Raw genomic sequence first — 23515 nt, 5'->3', positions numbered from 1 at the left:
TATGCAGTACCTCTTAGTGGAAATGATAGACATATAGAACGATGACGTGACGGGACACTAGATGCAGATGACTAGCAAGGAGAGGACCAACACAAACGGCAGCCACCTCGACATTGGAGACGACCTCCTTGCGGAACTGAGTAGTCTCATTCTTTTGATTTCATTTGTATAACATTGATTATTTTTATTTCATTTGTATAACATCGTTGCATTATTTATGTATAATTGGGAATGTTTATCTATTTTCCCCAACATGTATATGTGAATAAAAGTTGTGTATGACAATTGTGAATAAAAGTTGTAAGTAAACGTTGTGACCATACTAGTATTGCCGATTAAAATTATTTTCTTTGAGCAGGTGCAGGAATTTGAATATGTGCCCTTATGTATTGTTTCCAAATATGTATATGTGTATGAAAGTTGTGAATAAAATTTGTGAACATACTGGTATCGATTGCCGAGGAAAAATATTCTCTTTGAATAGGTGCATAGATGGATATTGTCATTTTTAAAAGAAGACTCTCCCGAATTTTTTTACAGTAATTTGATACTTTGAATGTGTAAGAAAGTTGTGAAATACAAAAAAAAACAAAGGGTACTGGGGTTTCTCATATCCTTGCACTCAATTCTCTTTCCTCCCATTAAAAAATGAAAAAACCAAAACAAAACAAAACAAAACAAACAATAACAAAATAAATTGAGTTTTCACTAGGTTTTGCTTTCTTTAAATAGCTTCTCTTCATTACATCCATTAACCACATCACATAGAAACTAAACAAAAATAAAAATAAAAAACATTCGTAAGGATAAATAAAAATTATCCTAAAGTGTTGAAAAAACCTACTAAATCATTGATATTTAGAACTAAAGTTCGATAAATTAAAACAAAAGTTAATTAAAAGTCATTGAACCCATTGAAAGTGTCAAGGATGTTAGAAGAAATAACTAAGTTAAAATAAAATTATAAGAATTATCTTAGAGTGTCCAGTAAGCTACTATGAATTTAACAAGGTAAATAAGTGTTCAAAATCTTAAAAAGAAAAAAAGAGAATGGAATATTTGGGTTTTTTTTTTTTTTACTAATTAACTTTTTTACAAAAAAATTGCAAAATCTCCTTGAATGGTATGAAGCAAATTTTGCTAGATGGTGCAGCGAAATTTAAGAAAAACTCGCTAGACCATCAAGTGAGTTTTACTTGTCACGCATCAACACACGAATGATCCCGACCGTTTAAAAGTCCATCGAGTTTTGCTTAAATCTCGTTGGATCATGTAGCGAAATTTGGACGCATAAAAATGAGAAAATTTTTTTCAATCAAATTATTATTTAATATTTTATTAAATAATAAAATTAAAAATGGAAAAAACTCACAACAATCTTCCATGAAACAGCGACGACTCAGCGCAGTTATGCTAAATTGTTAAGACGGTCTCCATTGTCATTTTAAAGACTTGCAATTACGAGAGAACTCGCTTGGTTTTTGCAATACAGAAACGTGCGCAAATTAATTCGCATTTGCCTTCTGCTTCTCTTCTTCGATTGAGAGAGGGGTGAAGTCCCGGCGACGGCTATAGTTTTTGATTCGGATTCTTTTTATTCCCTACTCTTCTTCTTCAGATCTTATCTCAGAAGTGAGGATCGAGAATTTTCACCATTTGATCGTCCAGAAAGTTTCGATCTACTCCTGTGCTTTTTTAGAATCTTTTAGATTCGGATCCACGCGTCGTTGAATTCTTCTTGTAATATATAGGAGGACGAAAGGATTTGATCTGGTTTGATTTGTTTTGATTTGATCTCCCATGGCAGCTCCCGTGCCTCCTCGTGGAGCACCTAGGCCTCCCAATGCACCGCCCAATTATAACCCTAATATTCAGAGAAGTTCTGATCCTCTTGCCGATGATATGCCGAACCTGCAAATCAATCGTCTGACATCGATGCCCAATTCTGCCCCTCGGCCGCCTCCTTTCGGGCAACCACCTCCGTTCCCTTCACAGTCGCCGGCAGTTCCCGTGGCTAGACCTGGTCCACCTCCCGCTGCCCTTGCAAGGGGTCCAGTGCCGCCTTATGGCTCTCCGCAGGCCTCATTAGCTCCTAATATGGCGCCGAGTAGGCCATTGGGACCTCCTGTTAGTCAGCCTCCGCCGCTTCATGGATCGAGGCCGTCATCTGCGCCTCCTGGGTCTTTGCCGCCTTCTCCTTTTGTGACAGGTCCTGTTTTTCCTCCTTCTGGGCCTCCTCGCGCTGCTTTCCTGTCTTCGAGTGGCCAAGTTGTGCCCCCTCCAGCACCAGGCATGGCACCTGGATCCACACCGGCACCAGCACCTGGTGCTCGTCCTGGCGCTTTTCCGTCTCCGCCTTTGACTACGGGTCCGATTGTTCCTCCGTCGAGCTCTCCAGGTCTGGCTAGTAACGGGCCTCCCATGTTCACATCTGGGCCTTTTCCAAGTGCGGCCCCTCTTCCTTCTTCTGGCAGTACGCCCCAGATGCCTGTTGGACCACCACCGACGATGCCAATGAGGCCTCCTACCCAAGTGCCGACAATGCGTTCTTTCATTGCAAGTACTACCGCTAATGCTCCTGCAGGTCCTGCCGTGCAACCGTCCTCTCCATTTTCAGCAGCATCCTCCCCCTTTTCGGCAGCATCCTCCCCCTTTTCAGCAGGACCACAACCACTACCTTCAGGCTCTCCATATGGAACTCAAACTTGGCCGGTGCAACCCCAGCAAGTGAGTTTTAAGAGTTCACAACATAATTTAGCCTCCTTTGCGAGTTTTTAGAGTTCACAGCGTAATTTAGTCTCCTTAGTGAGTCTGGAGAGTTCACAGCTTAATTTAGTCTCGTTGGTAATTACTGTACTGATTGGTATAGTGTGTTTGGAATATACCTTAAGTACAAAGATGGTGCATACCCAAGGCATCTATCACCTTAGAGTTTACCAGAAGACAATAGAATTAACAACAGGAAATATATACAGTATAAGAGGCCGGACGAACAAGCAGACCAGCAGAACTGATTCATATAGCTGGAATTATTCATCTTAAGGCTTTGTTGCATACTAAAAAATCTGTATGTGGATATTTGGGGAACCTGCATTGGGGTAATCTCTTTTGGGGTTTTGAGAAGAGAATCTCGCTTAGGGCTTTTGAAAACAGTGTTGAATTCTTTTGGCACTTCCTGAGAAATTACTATTTTTCTGGTTAATATTGAATTTGTTGGGGGTAAACTGTAGGCCTGTTGATATATTAATGTCGCTAGTTTATTAAGAATAGATGGAAGTGTTGATTACATGATAGCCTTTAACTCTTGGCCGAGTTAATCAGTTTGGATTAAAAAAAACGGATGATGTGGCATTTAAAAACCATATTTGCATGTAAAATATGTTAGTAAACTTTTTTAAATATCTATTACAGTTTTAATAAAATATACACATTGTATGACACAGTTTTCCTTGTTGGATAACTGAAACATGCGTATTATTGTCAATATTTTCATTTATCTTTCTGTTAATGTAATTTAATTTATCTCTTGCATTATTATTATCATCTTGGAAGGGGAGCTTAGGCGCAACGGTAAGTTTGTCGCCGTGTGACCTGGAGGTCACGGGTTCGAGGTGTGGAAACAGCCTCTTGCAAAAATGCAAGGTAAGGCTGCGTACTGTAGACCCATTGTGGTTCGCTCCTTTCCCGGATCCTGCATACGCGGGAGCTTTGTGCACCAGGCTGTGCTTTTATTTATTTATTCATTATTATCATCTTGCTGTTAACATATATTTTTTTTGTACTTTTCTCTTTCCCTCTCTCTCTCTATCTCCCTAATAAAATTCTATTTTATAAAAAAGAACTTTTTAGACAGTAACAAAAACTTTATTTTTTTATATACAAATGCGCATTAAAGTTTAGATCACAGAGGTGCATCAAGTTGCGTCTTTATTTTGTTTTTGATATGACAAAATAGGAATAGATCGGTGCTGAATATTTTGTTCTTTGTTTGTTAGAACTTAAATTGTGGTGTTAATGTAACAAGTTTTTCTTGTCAAGAATTTTGTGGTGAAAATTTACAGATTAGGTTGTATTTTGACTATTGGAAAATCACTGAATAGCACCTGCTGTTTTCTGCTTGACATATAAGACAAAAATTGATCTTTTGGAATGGAAATCTACAGCAAAGGCATTACTTTGAAGGCTTTAACTCTACTAGAACACTATATATGCTCAATTCACCATGTTAGAACACCATATACTTTTTTTTTTTTCCCGGTGGTAATCTTGAGCTTTTGCGACCTTTGAATTTGAGATTTATTGAGAAACATAAGGCTGTACTTCATTTCAAATTTCTCTCAAGAGAATGGACCCCTCAGGGTTCATAAGCTTCCAGAGTGATGGTCCAATTCTATGTTTTCTTTGTGATGATTGCAATATTATTATCTTCTTGTTTTCATTACTTTAGTAAATATTAAGTCATCACATTACATTATCTTATTATTTTTATTACATCGTTTTAGTCAATATTATATGACGATCATATGCATGCACTTGATTTGAATATTGAATTTCATGATTTTGTTTTAGGTGGTTCCTCCTCCACCAATTCCTGGTTCAGCACAACCACCAAGAATGTTTGGAATGCCACCACCATTGCCAAATCAATCCATGGCTACTATACCTCCTGCTATGGGTCAAGCTGGAGCCTCTATGTCAGGGCCATCAAAAATTGATCCCAATCAAATTCCTCGCCCAATTCCAAGTTCCTCAGTGATCTTGTACGATACTCGTCATGGCAGCCAAGCCAATCTCCCACCGGTATTCCTTTTTGCTCTTGCTTGAGCTGAAGGAGGTTTCTTTATTTGATTTAATTTTTCAAAAATTTAGTTGTATCTTCTTAACCTGGATTTGTCATTAGGCTTTGTATTTTCTGCATATGCATTTCACTTTTACTGCCTCTTGCATGTCTTTGTGCCTTGATGCAATTCATGCTTGTAAGGGTGGGGTGTAATTTTATTTTTTCTCCTTTGATGATTATATGTTTTATTGTGTTATAGGAATATCTTATGATGCTGTTTGTTATTCTCTAAATACTTTTTTTTGGGTGTTTGTGAAGCCTGCTACAAGTGAATATATTGTCAAGGACACTGGGAATTGTAGTCCACGTTACATGAGGTGTACCATCAATCAGGTAATTATTAAGAACTTAAAATGCATAAATTCATAGCTCTAATAGTTTTAATCATTGGAACTTAAGAGTGCATAAATTCATGGATTTTAGATCACTATTTTTTTTGGAGTAGTTTTAACTGTTGATTTAATTATTTTTCCCTTCTGTTGATTTAACAGATCCCATGCACTAGTGATCTTTTGACCACGTCTGGGATGCAGTTGGCATTGTTGGTTCAACCTTTAGCCCTTCCTCATCCTTCTGAGGAGCCTATCCAAGTAATGCTGTCATTTTTTTCCCTAAACTTTTTGTGCTGCATTTTTGGTCTTGTTAAGTAAAGTTTTCTATAATTTAAACTTGTTTATCTTTATTTTATTCCAAAAACGAAAAGTTGAATTTGTTGATTAGTTAGTGATGGATTGGAATATGAAGGCTACAACTGTAATAATATGCGTTAGATTTATAGCTGAGCAGTTGGAGTCCTGCTTAAAGCAATGGTTTTTCATGTTTGAGTGATGGGTTTTGGCGTGTTTTGTTTGACATATTTTATTGTGTTCTACTGTTATTTTTTTGTAGTTATTTTGGTGTTTTTGCATAGGAGTGAAGGTTGGTGGCAGTGTTTTTAAAGGTGTTCCTGAGGTGGATGTTTTGGGTTAAACGCACTAAGGTGTATTTTAAAAAGCGTAAATTCTAAAATGCGTACACTTTTGTGATGGGGCGTATGGTTCAGCTGCAAAAGCAGCGTTTTTTATGCCTCAAGTTGGAAGGTGTATGCCTTTTAGGTCCAGCAATTAAATATCCTTTTGTTCGTGCACCCCTTTGACGAATTGAAGAGCCTCTCCTCCCTTTGAGGATTACTCCATTCCTTCAATAGAGAGCCAATTGATCGTCTTTGGTGAGCTCCTCTGATGGGAATGGGAAGAGATAAACTGCCATCACCCACCCTTTTCTCTTTTAGATGGTTGCATGTGAGTAGTTCCTGCAACAACCTCTCTCGGCCTTCCTCTTTCTTTGGCCAGCTTGTTCGATCGATCCTCGTCGTACAATGCTTCAAAAAGCAAGTGTCTTTGACGGTGGCTGACACACTAATTTGACAAGCCCTTCTCTCGCATTAGAAGAGAGAGCCGAGAGAGATGAGGGATGAAGTTTGGATTATTAGAGTTATGTAATGGTCTTGGCCCAACTTTGGTGAAGTATTGTCTGCTTTGGTTCACTATCCTCACGGTTTTATTCTATAAAAGGCGCCTCACATGGTTGGAGCCTAAACTATCCTTATAAGCTGAAGATTTCTCTAGTACATGCCTGGTGGGGGATCATGATAGTGGGCAAAGATAGCTGGAGTTGTGTGAAGATTATGAACTTTCCATATTTCATTTTTTGGATAACAAAAATTCCATTGAAGACCAAAAGAGTACAAAAGATGGCAGTCTATATTTTATATGAGTCTATATGTGTTTGAGAAGTTTGCTAATACAAAAAATGAATTCATGAATGCAATGTCCGTTACCCGTTACATAATATTTGTGATGGCGATAACCCTTACACCACGGCTGCTACTATTATCGTTATTTAAAACAATGGTTGGGATTACTGGAATACTATTTAAGACACCAGTAGGTGGTCTAAGAAGGCGGGCTACCTTGTCATTGGAATGTATGCATGGTAGTCATAGTTGAGAAGGGTGTAGGTTCATTTTATGCATAATTCTTAATGAGGCTTGGGATCATGTCTACTATGGAAGTTTTGGAAGATAGCGTAATTTGGTGGTTGGTCGGACGAAGTTTGGTTTAGGACCATTTGGTGATGTGATGACCGATGAGGATACGAATTGTGGTAGATCCTCTACATCTTGGCAATTAGTGGGCTGTTCATCTTGAGTTGCTATCAAGTCTGTGCAAGTGGAGAGTAGAAGATGGCACATCTGGCTACTGTTCTGTCCTCCTCCTACTTACCCAAATAAACGAAGCATTCTGCAACTGGATATTTCTCAAACCACACACTAATAAAGTTAAAAAATTGCATACCAGATGATAACCTCCCACTACCTTTTTTCGTCTATGGGAATCTGACAGAATTGAAGTCACCTCCAATCACCTGTTTGGGGCAACACAATGCATACTTCCTCTCAAAAATGAGATCTTAAGGTAGGTGTAGAAGGACCAAAAACCAAAGTATCCATCACTATTCCTTACCCTCCACTTCCAACAACACTGACAAGGAAAAAATCCCAAATACAGTCCACTAAGTTAGCCACCTGATTGTCCCATATGAGCAAGATACCACTGGAAGCCCCTCAAATAGATAGAAAATAGCCAAAACTTTGCCTCTATCTAGCCACCAAATTTCCCTAATAATGCCCCTATTAACACATTCTAATTTTGTTTCCTGTGACATTAAGATCTCGTGAGAATATCTAACCATCACTTTGTGAACTAAACCTTTTTTTTTCAGAATCTCCATACCCTTCAACATTCCAGCTCAGCTACCTCATATTTTTAATAATTTTTCCCTGTTTACAAACTCCCCCTCCCTCTCCCTCTCCCACTCCTCCCCCCCCCGGACCAAAAAAAAAAAACAAAAAAAAGAAGAAGAAAATATTGAGGTTATTTTCTTCTTCCTCACATGTCTTTGGCGAAACAGCTACTTTAAGCTCTTTGCCTAAAGGACTCATCAATTTAACCCCATCTTGGATTTGATCATCTCTCACACCCTGAGAAGGGCAAGTGGTTATACTGTTTCATTTTAATTTCCTCCCTTTGGCGCATATAAAAATTCAATAAATTAGGTCCACTACTTGGAGCGGGAAGAACACCTTTCACAGACTTAGAAGCTCCCTTTTGCAGTTATAGTAGAGATCACTAGAGATTTACTCAAACCCCTCTCTGTACTACCCTCAGGAACATCAAAAGCTGAATGTGAGAACAATGGCCAAGGATCATTCCTCAACTACAGCATTTTAAAGGCCAGCATCTTCCTTTAAATGCCAAACACCAACCTGTGTATTCTCATATATCCCTGCAGAGTCCACTGTCATCCCCTCTTGCTGATTAAAAAATCACATTTCCCCATTTCCACAATGTCAGTGCTTGATGCGTCATTATCTTTAAAGCTTCTGTATTTACACATTCATCTCTGAAACGAAAATTTTCAATTAATTAATCCCACAAAGGGCCTCTTTTCACTTCACTCATGCTGTAAAACTCCTCATACTCAGATTCAATGAACTCTTGGGCCAATGGAGAATCATAACCACCATCCCCCAGCATCACCTCCTTCCTTTTTGCTTTCATCACATCTATCTCTTTCTCTTCAAATTCCCTTGTTTTGCCCTCTCTTATTCTTACGATATTGTGATCTAGCTGTTACTCACTGGTTCCTGAATATTTGTCTACATGACTACATCAGGCCCTTGAAAGTGCAAAACATTGGGGGGTAGAATAATCTATACTCCCATCTACCTTTTCCAGATCATCTTTCAAGATTAGACAATCTCCTCCTCTTCGTACCTCTTCACATTCTTCTTCACAAACCTCTTCAGCAACTTTTCCTTGTGCCAGTACGTCATCTGCCTCATTATTCTTTCACAAGTTTAATTACTCTTGCCAGTAGCTTTAGCTGCTTCTGAAAAACTGCTACTGATCTCCGATTTAAGAGAATCCAGCCCAACTTGCACCTGCCTTAGAAAGCTTCTGTTAGGCTTAGACAATGTTTTAAAAGGCGAAGGCGTAAGGCGGGGCGCTCTAACCCTTAAGAGGCGAGGTGTAAGCCTTAAGATGTTGGGGTGTAAGCCTTTTGAGATTTTATTTTTAGGTAAAAATATGTAAATAAGTTATATATTTTAAGAATAAAGAAAAAATTAAGAAAAGAAAAAATATAATGTAAAAACAAAAAATCAAATATACAAAAAAAATTGCTAACTTAAATTCATTATATAAATCATGACAAGAGATAGCTATAACACTACAAAGTTCAAATTATTTTTCAAGATCTAAGATACAAGTATACAACTCAATTTTTTTAAAAAGGTTGAGGTTCAAGAGTTTTAGAAATCAACTCATATTATGAAATCCCTTTTATATAAACATGGAATCAATATTTTCTAGCCAAATATTACTTGAAAATTGCACCCCCAAAATGCATTAGTCTCAAGTAAAAAGGCATAAAAGGCGTGCCTTTTGTACAAATGTGGAAGCTTCAACGTGTAATGTGTTAGCCTTTTTGGGATTTGGTATTTTAGATTGAGCCTCAAGGCGTTTTAGGCATGCCTTGCCTTAAGGCGAGCTTTGATTAAGACTTTTGAAGAACAGCAAGCCTAATACCTGTTGGGCTTTTGTGGAGCCTAGTTGCGTTCAATCTGGATGATGACCCGACTTTTCTTTAATGAGAGATTTCTATCCTAAGGCTTAGTTTTTTGAGCCCGTTTTGTAGCCCATTCGGAACCCTGTGCGCAACATATAAAATGATTGTTTTTGGGTGATTAGGGTTGGTGGTCACACTTCGTGAGAGAGCGAGAGAGAGAGCATTGTACCGCCGCACTCTCTGTATTTTTCTTCCTGATAATAGTGAAATCCCTGCAACTCTGTGGACGTAGGCAAAATTGCCGAACCACGTAAATACTGTCTTGTGCATGTGATTGATTTTTCTTTGGCGTGTATTCTTTCTCTATTTTGTTTCTCACAGGTTTCGGGAATTTGTTGTTAATTCCCAACAATACCCTCATTAATAGTACATGACTGTGGGCTAACTCCTCTAGCTGGCAAGCCCACTTTGTGAAGGCTCATTGAAATGACCAGTAGCAGTTTTTCAGAAGCAGGTAAAGCTACTGGCAAAGGGTTACTTGTGAAAGAATAATTCGGCTGATGATGTACTGGCACAAGGAAAAGTTGCTGAAGAGGTTTGTGAGGAAGGATGTGGAGAGGTACAAAGACCTTGGGGGGATTTAAAATTGAAATTCCTTTGTCATTGTTCCCTGGGCAAATCTCTCTCCTTCAAACTGAATTCTCAGGCAGTATTCTTGTCCACCTTTTGCAAATCCTGGGCTAAGCCTCCTGGCTAAGCCCCCTTCTGTTTCCAGTTGATTCCTAGCTTTGAGGATAGCCACAAACAAATGATTATTCCCCATTCCTTGAAACACACCTGCTCTTGAACTTCCACGATCCAAGGAAACACATTTCCTGCTTTTCAATTGCTCCTCCTGCCAATTATTTTTTCCTTGTCCTTCTGAAATTTCAGCCAATTTGATATAACTTCCACCACCCAGACGCCTCATCTCAAACCTTCTAGAATCAAAAACCTTCTTGACAGAAATTAATTTTCCAATTTTTTTTTGCCAGGAATCTCATTAAAATGACTTCATTTTGGAATCTCAATTTCTTAACCGACGTGTAAACTGATTTTCTGACCAGATTTCCCGAAGTTAATCCTTGCCCAACAAAGTTCATTCATCCCTAAAACTGAAAGAGATATTTTCCCCCAGAGTTGTCCAAAAGTCGCAGCGGATCTGACCCATTTTCTCTCTAAAAAGGGATTATCATCCCATCTGTGTTCATGAAATTGGAGAACACCATGAAATCTACCATCGGAATCAATGGATGCTTCCAGATAAAATGAACTACCTTGCGCCAAACCACTTTTAGCTAATCACTTACCACAAAAATGAAAATCCGCATCAACTTGATGTCAAATTGCTCATTGGATGACACGAGCTCACACCCAAACTATCTATTGGTGTCTAATATGCATGTTCAAGTCCTCCTTAACTGGTTTTCTCTTATTTTACCTTCAAAGTTAACATATCCAAGCATTCTGATTATGTTATTTAGACAATGCCCTTTGATCATCACGACTTCTTCATTTCTGCTTGTGCTTATTCTGTATATTTTTAATTAATTGTGGTCTGGGGATACCTTTGTTTTATTTTTTATTTTTTATCTGTTGGTGTCTAATATGCATGTTCAAGTACCCCTAACTGGTTTTCTCTTATTTTACCTTCAAAGTTAACATATCCAAGCATTCTAATTATGTTATCCATACACTGCCCTTCGATCATCGCAACTTCTTCATTTCTGCTGTGCTTATTCTCTATATTTTTTATTAATTGTTTAGTATTGTGATCCATGTTGACAGAGCTACAGTTACTGGGTATTCTACAGCCGTATAGCAAGCACTATGGATGATTCTCCATTGTAACCATTTGTTTTAATTTTGTGTATACTGTCCTCAATCTCTCGTTCCTGATGAATTGTTGATCCCAAGGAACAAAAAAGATTGTTTTTTACTAGTAATTATTACAAATTGTTGTATGAATTCTTCATTTTACTAAATGGACCCATATGATCTGTCTTGTGAAAAAAAAAAGTTCCTTATAAGCTGTCTCATCCCTAATTGGACATCAAATTTAGCTCAAAGCTTGAAAATTTTGCATCTTTTTTAATAATGGTTATGAAATATCCAAATTTTAGAAGAGTAATAATGTTTTGCATTTGCCTCCATGTACTATCTGGGACAGTGGCTTAGAGTATATGATGCAGGTACTCACAGTGCTTGTTCTTTTTGTCTTCTTTGAGGCCTGATCATTGGGTTTGCGTTTTGGATAGCTCTGGGGTGTTTTCTCATATATCCTTTTTGGAGCATCTCACCTGCGATTCGATTGGTTTTGGGTTCGCTTACGTACCATGATCTGGAAAGCTTAGACCCTTTTCAAAAATGAGGGCTTTATGTGATATGTGGTTCTTAATAGGATCAATACTAATGAGTAATGACTGCTTCTGGTTAGAAGACCCGTTAAAGTTTTGTCTCTCAATCTTTGTGCTCTGTGCTATTAGAGCAGCAAAATGAATGCACATTTATTTTCGCACTTCACTTCTGTCATGGAGCCTCGAAGCAGGATTTTTCGTGTGTTTGGGGAGCATTGGGCATCCTTCTTTTTAGAGTTATTTCTTCAGAGATTTAAGGGTTTCAGAGGTAAGGAGGAGAAGGAAATATTTTGGAGGTGCATAACTTTTGTTGTGGTGTGGTGTGTTAGATTGAAAATTTGTAATGCAATTCTATCAATGGTATGATGATGGCTCCTGAAGGTTTGTTTTTGGATATCACTAGTGTTTCAGCACTTGGTTGTTTTCTTGGATGTGGCTGATTGATGTGCAATGGGACTGCATTATTTTAGTTATTTTTCCGTTTCTTAATAATATGTTTAATTTTATCTAAAAGTCTCGGTTACAAATTTCATGAACTATACACCTGAATGAAAACTATTTTTGCATTGTTAAAGATGCAATCTATAACTCACTTAACCTAAATTTCTTGTGTTGTAGGTTGTGGATTTTGGTGAAAGTGGTCCTGTTCGATGTTCTCGTTGCAAAGGCTATGTAAATCCCTTCATGAAGTTTATTGATCAGGGCAGGCGGTTCATCTGTAACTTGTGTGGTCAGTCAGTATACGTGATAGCGATTTTTCCATTTTCATCTATATTGGATTGCAATTTAATGTATTAGTTGGTTACATAAGTAGTTGTCAAGACTTGCTTTTGTTTATTTTTGTATATGGGAGAAACCTGCATTTTGCTTCCTATTTTGTCTTGACTTGGGATTTGGTGCTTGTCAGTTTATTGATGATTCAAATGTTGTAGTCAAGTTGTGCAGACATTGTTAAAGATTGATATGCATTTTTGGCTCACAATCGAATAACTTAAGCTTTTAGGTGAAGTGTTGTTCTAACATTGTATCAGAGCTGGTTAACGGGAAGTTCTGGGTTCTCGTTGTGTTGCCTGCGCTTATTGTGTGGTGTTTTAAAATTATTGTATTCCCTGTAATGAGTGTTATTTTTTGTTTGTTTATCTTTCCATGTGCTATTGGGCTGCACGTGCAGGGGAGTGTTAAAGTTTGATATACACTGTTGGCCCACAATCAAATAGCTTAAGCTTTTTGGTAAAGTGGTATTCTAACAGACATGTTGTATAATAATATGCTGCAGTGTAATTTAAGGTATAATCTTATAGATAATCTTCTTTTTTGATGAAAAAAGAAAATGTGTTGAGGAGAAGAATAACTAGACAAGGACAGTAAATCCTAAAAAAAAAAAAAACAAAAAAAAAGAGTGAAAGAAACAAACTGTGAAACACCTCTTCAACCCATTCCCATCATAATTTATGATATTTACCAAGCATTGCAGAATAGCTAACTCCTGTTGGCCCATTTTCGTCTTCCTTTTACCCTTATGTAACTAAACTTGATTACCATTGCCTACAGGATTAGACAGCCACATGCCCACATTATCCAGTAGTTTCTGAGCTTCTAAGTTTTTCCCATTTTTCTCTTCCACTGGAGTAGGCAAATTCCTGTCTTTGCACTGCTGTTTTTTTCCCATTCCATCATCCTTTCCCACTGGGTAGAAAGAGACTTCAGTCGGTCTAGCACCCTCACCAGAACCATTACTGTTCTGTACTTTCTCCTGCCCCGTTGTGTGTATCTCATCATTATTCAAAAAAAAAAAAGAAAAAATTGCCAATGGCTATTTACTAATCCCATCATGGTAGCAGTCTTCTCCCACTGAGCAAAAAGAAACTTAAGCCGGTCTCACACACTTGACAGAACCATTACTATTCTGAACTTTCTTCTGCCCTGTTGTGTGTATCTCATCATTAACCCTCGTCCACAAAGATGAAATGCTCTTAGGGGTCGTTTATTTGCACTTAATAGGCTCTAGATAGAGGCGGCTCTAAACAGTTCAAAAAATAAGTCAACTGGATGTGTTTGTTTAAACCTCTTAATAGCCTCCTAATGCCTGTAATTCGGTCAGTGATTCTCACTTTGTTAGTTTGGTCAGAGCATTCTCTGAATGGGTTTTTGACAAATTTACCCCTAATGCAATACACTTTCATCTCTCCCTCTTTCTGCTGTGTAAACAGATTCATGATTCAACGATTCATCTCTCCTCTGTACTGTGAACAAACTCTCCGTCTCCTCTATTTGCTGTTGATGGCCAGTTGGTCTGCCTCTATTCAGTGGAAGATTAGTTAATCACTTCTTTTGCGGGCTTTGGAAAGAACGATAGGGCAGCTCTATGGAAGCGTAGTAAGTATGCTTTATGGGATCTTTGGTTGGAATGTAATGCACGGAATTTGTTTTTGGGAAGAAGTTGAATTTGTATTTGGTGTGGGAAAAGATTGAGTTCCTGACTTCTTTATGGTGTATTGGGTTTGGAATTTTTGGAGAAGCTAGTTTTCAGTATTTAAATAGGGATTGGAAGAATTGGTTGGACTGATTTCTGTTTTTTGATGTTTTAGTTTCTCTCTGGTTTGTTCCAGATTTTTTTGGGAGATGGCTTTTTCCCCCTCGTAAATTCTTTTCCTATAATTGAATGTCTTTTTCTGTCAGGAAAAATAATGGCAAACTCTCATTCCAGATCAAAATTTTATTCCAGATCTGGCTATGGGAGCTGTTGTGTGTCTCCAGAAAATAGTGGGCCAGAACTCAGAAGATAGGGAGGAGAAGGGGAAGAAGGAAGAGGAAGAGTGGGGAGGACCGCTTGGAAAAGTGGAGGCGGGGGCCAGAGTGACTGTCTCTCTTTGATAGTGTTTGTGTTCAATGGCAGCATCACATTTTGGACGACTATGGCGTGAATGATTAACATATTCTTCGAATTACTTCTGGATTTTTTAGGCCTGTTTTAATTTTATTTTTTTTATTTTTTTCTGATTCCAATATTTGATGCATTTTTTTTTATTATCTTTAAATTTAACTCTTGCCATTCTAAAAGGTTAAAATGGGAAAAAAACTTTTATTGAGAGCTTAGTTACCAAATGACGAAAATAATTCGGTACCCACATGCAAAAATTGGTTCTAATTATGTTCCGAACCCAGTATCAGAGATTCTGAACTGTATGTAGCATTTAGTGCTAAATGCTTAATTTTATCAAATGCCCCCCATTTATTCTTCTCCAACTAAGAAACAGTCACATTGGGGCTGCGAGGATGAATGCTTCCAAAAATGATCCTTGACCCCTGTGCGGTACCCCTCCTTAGAAATTGGGCATGCTCTCCGCTTAAGGCATTTGGGGCTTTGGCTTGTCCACTCAGCCATCCTTCCTCAAATCCTCTACTCTCTAATATCAGCCCAACTTCAAATGATTGTCAAGCATTGCAGCCTGCTCCACCCCATCTTGAACACACTCCCATTCCCAAATGAAATACTAGCCACCTCTGCCATTTTTGCTGTAGTCCCCCAGCTCACTGGCAATGGTTGAAAAGGCTGTTTCTGCATCTGCTCCTTGTCCTGCAACATACAGCTTTTTACAAATTGTATTCTTCTCTGCTTGCTACCGGGCTCCATGAATGGCCATGTTGCTGTATTCTTCGCCTGTAATACCATTGTTGGTATGGAAGACCCTAGCTAATGCGCAGACTTTTACAAGTTCTTGAGATCCATTCCCTTTTGTTCCACCAGTAATGCACCGAATAGTGTCTTCCTTTCCATCCCAGCCCTGGCTCAAAAGAAAATTTCTAGTTCTGTTGTTCAATTTGCCACCGATATCTAAAATTGCCAACTCTTAACACTTTGAAACCCCTTCTTAACTTTGCTATAACCAGATACCAATCCCTCTGAAAACCGCTTACTTTGCAGCCGCTGAGGAAGCCTCACCCACTGGTTACAATTTGGATTACATTTCAGAATAAGCAAAACATCTCCCTTTCTCACTTTATCCAGTCTTAGATCAAATATTTTCTCTATGATCTGGACAGATATAAATTGATACTCCTTTCATGGACTGCGGCATTTGTAATGCCTGTTTGACTCTTCTTGTTTTTTATATTTTTGTTGTGATTCTGAGCTTCATAAGTAGCTGGTAGTTCAAGTAAATCTCACTAGGATGAGTACCAAGTAGTTTGACTGTTTTATACCTTAATTATAGTGGTTGTGGTTCTGAAATTTTATCCATGTGCAGGATTCACTGATGAGACACCTCGTGATTACCACTGCAATTTAGGTCCAGATGGTAGGCGCAGGGACGCTGATGAAAGACCTGAGCTATGCAGAGGAACAGTTGAATTTGTTGCCTCAAAAGAATACATGGTTAGTCCATTTATAAGGTTTGCAGTTTCTAGACTAACTGATGTTTTAATTTCTCCTTGCTTTGCTTATAGTAGCTTTCTCCTATGATATTGGTTATTAGTAGTTATAGGCACTTGCTGACTTGGCAGAAGTGCCAACGCCATTAGGATGTCAACATCCAACTTCTTGTGCATAAAAAAAATATGTATGGAATAAAAAAGTTAACGTGCCATTATTTAATTGATACTGTTCAATAGTCTTAATTATTTTAGATTTTTTTAAAATAAAAAGTTTACTGTGTGATGTAGCTCACTGCTGGAACTGGAAAATGGATCTGGATAGCTGTAGGATGGGTGCAATTTTTAGGTTTTATCACCTGATGTGCGTATCCTCTGTTTTAAAAGTGGAGAGGCCTGTTTACATTTATTCTTACATTGCCATTTCTCTTGGAGCCTTTGGAGTAAATTGTGTGGCATTTTTGGAGGGACTTCGGTCGGTGAGCCCTTCCTCCTTGGAAGCTTTTTGTACTTTGTTGTTAAAGGTGTTTGGAAACAAGGGAAGGAGGAATGGAATCTTCGCATGGACAAAAGAGAAGATAGGGCTAGGTCAACCTTTTATGCAGTGCTCAATTTTTTAGCTATTCTCTGGTGTATTTGGTTGGAAGGAAAAGCCACGATCTTTAAGAATTTGGGTGCTCCTCTTAACTTGCTTGGAATAGATAGGTGTTTTTCTCGCTTCCCTGTGGGTTTTGGCAAATGGTTTCTTTCGGCTCTTACATCTGTCAGATCTACAGCAGTGTTGAGTTGCTTTGCTCGAGTAGATATGTTTTGTAATGTTTGTTCTCTGGTTTCCTGGTTTGTTCTTTTTTCTGTTGTGTTGTGAAAATATCTTATCCTCCCCCGTTTTCCTTTTTCCCCCCTTGTGTACTCTTCTTCTCTCTCTAAATTATTTTTTTTAATTAAAAAAAAAAGGAAAGAGAAATGCTGATCCTTATTGTTTGGAAAAAAGCTGTATGCTGGCTCAAATATTTAAAATGAAGTCCACTGCCTCTGAGATCAGACTCATGATTCACCTGGATTGCTGGCTGTGGGGCTGATCAGTCTCCTGTGGGTTTGGGGTTGTGCCGGGGGGTCCGATGTGGCTCGTCAGTGGCTGGAGTTCCCACGTCATAAAGAGTAAAAATTGAAAATGAACATGCCATTTTAAGAGAAGTGAATAATGCATGGAGAATTTCATTATGTTTGAAAAGAACTAAGTATGCCAAAGCAATAGATAATCTGTTAGAGAAAGCCCAGCTTTTGTCTTTTAAAATGCATCAATCTATAACTTTTGGAAGTGCTTCCAAAATGCTAAAAGCTAGCTTTTAAAAGCTGAAAAAGCTGTTATCAAATGTGTTGCACCCAGATTTTGCTTTTTAAAAGGGAGCAGTACATCCAAAGGGGGTTGGGGGTAGGGTGGGGTTTCAAACTCACCACCTAGTGTGTAAAATATGAGCTTGTTTAGATGGCTTTCACCTTTTAGTGTTTTTCAATCTGTACATGGCTTTTCAAGGCATTGTTGGAGTGTTTTAAGGTATTCATTGAAACTGAGATGCCGAAATTTTCAACTTGCCATGACTTTTGGTGCACTTGATTTTTAATGGGTCTCTCCCAAGTGTCCAAACCCTTCTTTACACGGTGAGATATGATAGGAGCATTTTGTAGTTCAAGGAGGACCCTAGTTGTCCTTTATAATTCACTAAATACAATGCTCTCTCTCTCTCTCATCTGTGCCTCTCTTGTCTTTTGTAGCTCTCTCTAATTTCTTGGTCCTATCATGATGGTGCCATACTGCTGTGATAGAGAGAAATCCTCCATGGTGAGTAGTCCTGATTGAAGGTTTTAGATCGAAGGGAAAACCTTCTGTACGAGGTTAGAGAAGATAGAGGTACGGATATGGTGATTATATGCGAGAAGAATGGGTTAAGGAATCTCTGTGTCAAGATTTCTTGCCAGTGGATTATCCAGTGTTTTGTCTTTGGTTTGATTTGGCTGGTTTGGGTATTTAGTGGTCATTATACCAAACTTGAGTTGGTAATTTTTTGGAAGTGGGTCTGATTTCAAAAGAGGAAGGATATTCCATCTTTGTGCTTGAGGGTTTGAAAGGGCATAAGTGTCCTCCATTTTTATGGAGGCATTATAGGGATACTAGGGCAGAAGGTTGAGTCTCTTAGATTTGAATGAAAATCAAAGAGGAGATTGGAAGGATGAGTTGATTAGAATGAACAATACGTGTAAGGGAAATAGTTCGCTGCTTTGTTCTTTTTGTGGTGGGAAAGACCCTTAATATGGAGGTCAGAGTCTTGTGGTGGTGGCATAGAATAACCTAGGGTCTGTTGATTTGAAGGTAGTAAAGAAAAGGGGGTTTGTGCAGTTTTGGGTGAGTTCTGGACAGGTGTTAGTAGAGTTTTCAACATAGTTTTAAAAATTGAGTTTCAAAAATCGGTGCTTAATGGCTGGTATGGACATTATGTAAAGGTATCGGTGGTTTTCAAGATTGTTAGGAGGCAGTATCTAAGAGGTGTGCCAATTCACGACTGTAATATCTGTTACGGTTTGTTATGGTATTGTAATGGACATTACAGAACATTACAGGCGGTTATAGTGCCAAATTAGCTGCGAATGACTAAAACAGGTTTTTAAGTTCATTTTCCCCTTTCTATTCCCTTTATTGAAGCTTAGAAACTCAATTTTAGGTTGGTTTATTAGTTGGTGATATTTTTTTTTAGTAAAAAAATTTCCTTTTTTGGGTTTATTTTCCTTGGCATTTGGCATGCATTTTTTCATCTACCATCATTAAAATGAACCCATCTTTTTCTCTCATTAAATTACGTAAGATTGTATTCTAAGTTCTTTCAATTTTAATTTTAATTTTTCCTGTTTTTCTTACACCTAGTTTGGAGACTAATACATTCTATTGTATGCATTTTCGTTCTTGTTTAACATATGGACATTCTCTATTTTTATTGGACAACAAAAATTCTATTAAAGACAAAGAGTACAAAAGATAGTATTCTATATTTTATATTTCTTTGTATTTATGATTTTTTAGTTTGAGTTCCACTTATAATCTATACAGTAGTGAAAGTTGGCAAATGCATGGTTCTTTTTGCCAATGGCAACTAAAGTAACAAACATGGCGTCCAATACTTGTAGTATATGTTATATTTAAATTGATTAAAATTTACTAAAAATCGTATAAAGCTTTAGAATGTAGGATTTTAGGATCAAAACATGTGTATTTATATGTTTTTAAGACATTTCCTAATGTGAAAAATGAATTCACAGATGCGGCGACTGTCACTCATTACATAACGTCCATGAAGGCGTGACTGTCACCGTTATGTAGACTGTTACATTATTTAGAACCATGGATTTCAAATGTGCCTCATTTAGGCTTTAAGGGTCTCTAGAGTCTAGGCGCAAGGTATGAGGTGATGGTTTGTTTCTCACAAAGGCGAAGTGTACTTTATTAAAATTGTGTGTAAAATGCCTTGTAGAATGGGTTCTAGATTTGCAACAGTGTAGCACTAGTATGTGAAATTTGAAGTACCAAATGTTCAGTAGTTGAACATATATGCATACAAAATATTGATTACGATGCATAGTTCAACATAGGTATGCAAAATACTAGTTACTAAGCATGGTTTAATATATATACATAAGAGTCAACATTAGATGAGCTTTTAGAATCCATTTAAAAACCTAAATTTTGAGGAATATTACACAATGAATATATTACTACAGATTTATAGCAATATGCTATCAATAATTTCACGTATATGATATAAGTTTTATCAAATGGAGAATATTTGTTTTTTCAGGAGACCTCTTATTCTTTCGCCTTGTAAATTCTTTCCCTATTAATGCAATTTCTTTTGTCATAAAAAAAAATAGAGAATATGAAAGAATAGCAGGCAGATGCCATGTTGTGAAAAAAATTAAACTGCAGAAAGGGGAACAATGCAACAGGAAAAAGGGGGATAGAACACACTCTTTATGTTAGAAATTTGGGGAAAAAGAAGCAGAAATGCCATGAAAAACTGCTGCTGAAATTTTAAAAAAAGGACTAGAAGAACATATAAGAGTGGGGAAACAGAAAACTGGCTGTTGGATTAAAGAAGAAAGGAGTAGAAGAAATAAAAGGGACCACAGATTAACAGCAGCTGAGTCTGATCATGAACAGCAGGCAAGAAGAAGGGGAGGAAAACATTGACAAGTTTTTTTTTTGGGGGGGGGGGGGGGGCCCCCGGGCTGACTGTGATAGTGAAGAAGAAATGGAGTAGAAGAAAGAAGAGGGGTCATAGCAGATCTGATTGAGAGCAGCAGGAAAAAAGGAGAGAGAAATTAATGTTCTGGTTGATCAAGGACTGACCTGATTTGGAGAGTACTGGTCCAATCACTGGATTGGCCAACTCATGGGCTCGTGAGAAGCTTCATGCCTGTTTAGTTGTGGAAAACATTTTCCGTTTTCCATTTTTAAATTTTCGAAAGAATTATGAAAATTTTAGCTTATTTTTTTTGTTTTTAAAGATTTGTATTAAAAGGTAGAAAAGAAAGAGTTTGTTTAAATGTACAAAACATTTTCTCATTTTTTATTTTTAGATTTCAAGATAATTACAAGATAACTTGTTTTCCAATTTTCCAAAAGTTATATAAAGAAGCTTTGGAATAATGGATTTTGGTGCTTGAATTTGGATTTGTGTTGATTTAGGACAAACTTTATACATAGTCAATACAAATTGAAGTCTAAGATTCAAATTTCATGCTCCCATACACTTAAGAGTTAGAAATCTAAAAATAATAAAAAATATTTTTTCCAACTTTTCTATATAAATTTGAAAAATTGGAAAACAAGGTGACATTTTGTAATTACTTGAAAAATTAGAAATGAAAACTAAAATTATTTCCACAAGCAAATAGTGCCAAAACTGTTTATTGTTTTTTTATTTATCTCATATAAATGTCATAAAAACGAACAATTAGCTGACTTTTCTATATCTTTTTGGAAAATTAAAAATGGAAAATGAAAACTGTTTTCCACAGCTAAACTGGCCCTTAGGGTTGCCAATGGCCTTTGAACAAGAGAGAGGAGACATGAGAGACATCACGCTTTAGTAAAATCTCTGATCCAATGTTGCTAACATTTTTCTAATAACACTTTCCAATCATAGGGATAGATTGAAGGAGGAAGAAAAAACTGAATAAAAGGTGAATGAGACACACCTAGGTGCTCCTCTTGCCTTACTACATGCCCCTTGCATATTCTCTCACCTCAATCTGCAAGAGGCGTGTAGATCATTACCTCTTTGTGCCTTGTGACTTGGTACATCTTTGACTGCTATGGGTGTTACGGTGGTTTTATATTTGGACTACCTAAAAATTTTAATAAGCTCTAGCATGTTAAATGCTGGATTGTGCTTAAGGGATTTGGTTTGCCTGAACCGTGAACCTTATTATCAGGCACCGTACTTAATAGTGAAGCCCATCATATGAAGCCTTGTTCTCCTCTGCAGCAACAAACCTCCATTCATTGGTCTTTGAGCACCAAGCATTGTTCATTTCAGGTTGAGTTGAGGCAATGTTTAGGTTTGCATCAGTATGAAGGTAAGGTTTTTCCGATGAAGGAAGTTGTTTCTAATAATGGTCATGTCAAATCTTGTCGTCAGAGGATGGAGGACTTAGTATCACAACATCACAACAAATGGACCTGTAACAGAAGTTTAATTGGAATGGGGAATTTTCTAGTGCTGCCTTTTACTTGGGAGATAGTTTCATTCCAACAGTGCATTGTTGTGTGTAAACAAAATATTGTTGGCAAAAAGGTTTGCAATGGTCTAAAAGTTCTTGATAATAAGGAGAAAACTAGCTCTCAAATGTTGCTGAAAGTTGTTGATTAGATTGCAATCAATCTCCGAGACATGTTGTCGGTGTAGTGGATGCTGGTGTTGAGTAATTGGGTAAAATGGAAGACCTAAACTCTCTCCCTCTATTTATAATATATGTAAGTACAATTGGAATGATTACAATACCCTTATTAATTCTCACTTATTACTAAAAAATCTCTAACACATAATAATGCTAAAGGAATAAATGACCATTAACACTCCCCTCAAGCTGGAGCATATATATCATATGCTCCTAGGTGGTTACAGATGAATTTCACATGAGCATCTTCCAAGGCTTTAGTGAACAAGTTAGTAAGTTTCAGACTTCACAAGAGTGGCCGTAATAAGCTTCTGTACAAGTTTCTCCCAAATAAAGTGGCAATCAACTTCAATGTGCTCTGTCCGCTCATGGAAAATAGGGTTGGAGGGAATATGAATAGTAGCTCGATTATCATGCATCAATTCTACAGGCTGAGAATGTGGAAAACCTAGTTCTTCCAACATGTTCTTAAACCAAACAAGTTCACATGTAGTGTGTGCCAGAGCCCTATATTCTGACTCAACACTCGACCTGGCCGCTATAGTTTGTTTCTTACTTTTCCAAGACACCAAATTACCATTGATAAAGTTACAATATCCAGTTGTGGATCTTCAAACGAAAGGTGATCAGGCCCAATCTGAATATTTATATCCTTGAATACGAGTGTGACTCCGATCCTGATATAAGCGACCTCTCCTTGGTGCACCTTTGAGATATCTCAAAATGAGAATTACTGCATCCTAGTGACTTGTTCTCGGGGAATCAAGAAATTGACTCACAACACTTGTTGCGAAGGATATATCTAGTCGAGTGATTGTGAGATAATTGAACTTTCTAACAAGTTTTCGGTACCAACTTGGGTTAGGCAACAAATCACCCATATTTGGAATGAACTTACTATTGGGATCCATGGGTGTATCAATAGGTTTGGATCCCAACAACCCTGTAGATCATGATATTTCTTTTTTGAAAAGACAGTTCTCGTACGAGATCTTGATACTTCTATACCCAAGATGTACTTCAATGGTCCCAAGTCTTTGGTTTGAAACTTTCTCTTTAGAAAAAATATTTAGGTCTTGGATGCCATGATCATCATCACCAGTGATCACAATGTCATCCACATATACAATAAGCAAAATATTGTTCGATAGAGTATGAAGATAAAATATAGGGTGATCTACTGCACACCGATGAAAGGCCAAACTCAAGTAATACATCACTAAAATGGCCAAACCATGCTCTTGGAGATTGTTTTAATCCATACAATGATTTCTTGAGCTGACATACTAAACATGACTCCCTCTGAGCAACAAATCCAGGGGGTTGCTCCATATATACCTCCTCATGA

At 37.6% G+C, this 23515-nt stretch overlaps 1 protein-coding gene across 1 annotated transcript in view; it reads left to right on the top strand.

The window, feature by feature from the left end:
• Nucleotides 1-1391: 1391 nt before the first annotated feature.
• The window catches only part of LOC131157041 (protein transport protein SEC24 C), a 103054-nt gene continuing 80930 nt past the window's right edge, over nt 1392-23515 (top strand). Inside the window, exons 1-6 of the mRNA XM_058110884.1 lie at nt 1392-2727; nt 4570-4800; nt 5099-5173; nt 5332-5430; nt 12466-12577; nt 16095-16222. Coding sequence (XP_057966867.1) covers nt 1801-2727; nt 4570-4800; nt 5099-5173; nt 5332-5430; nt 12466-12577; nt 16095-16222 — 1572 coding nt within the window. The 5' untranslated portion in view covers nt 1392-1800. The remainder of the gene's footprint in view (nt 2728-4569; nt 4801-5098; nt 5174-5331; nt 5431-12465; nt 12578-16094; nt 16223-23515) is intronic.

The sequence above is a fragment of the Malania oleifera genome, chromosome 6 (genome assembly GCF_029873635.1).
Source record: "Malania oleifera isolate guangnan ecotype guangnan chromosome 6, ASM2987363v1, whole genome shotgun sequence".
Lineage (NCBI taxonomy): Eukaryota > Viridiplantae > Streptophyta > Magnoliopsida > Santalales > Ximeniaceae > Malania > Malania oleifera.
Note: the sequence above shows the minus strand (reverse complement) of the source record. Positions and strands in the feature narration are given on the sequence as shown.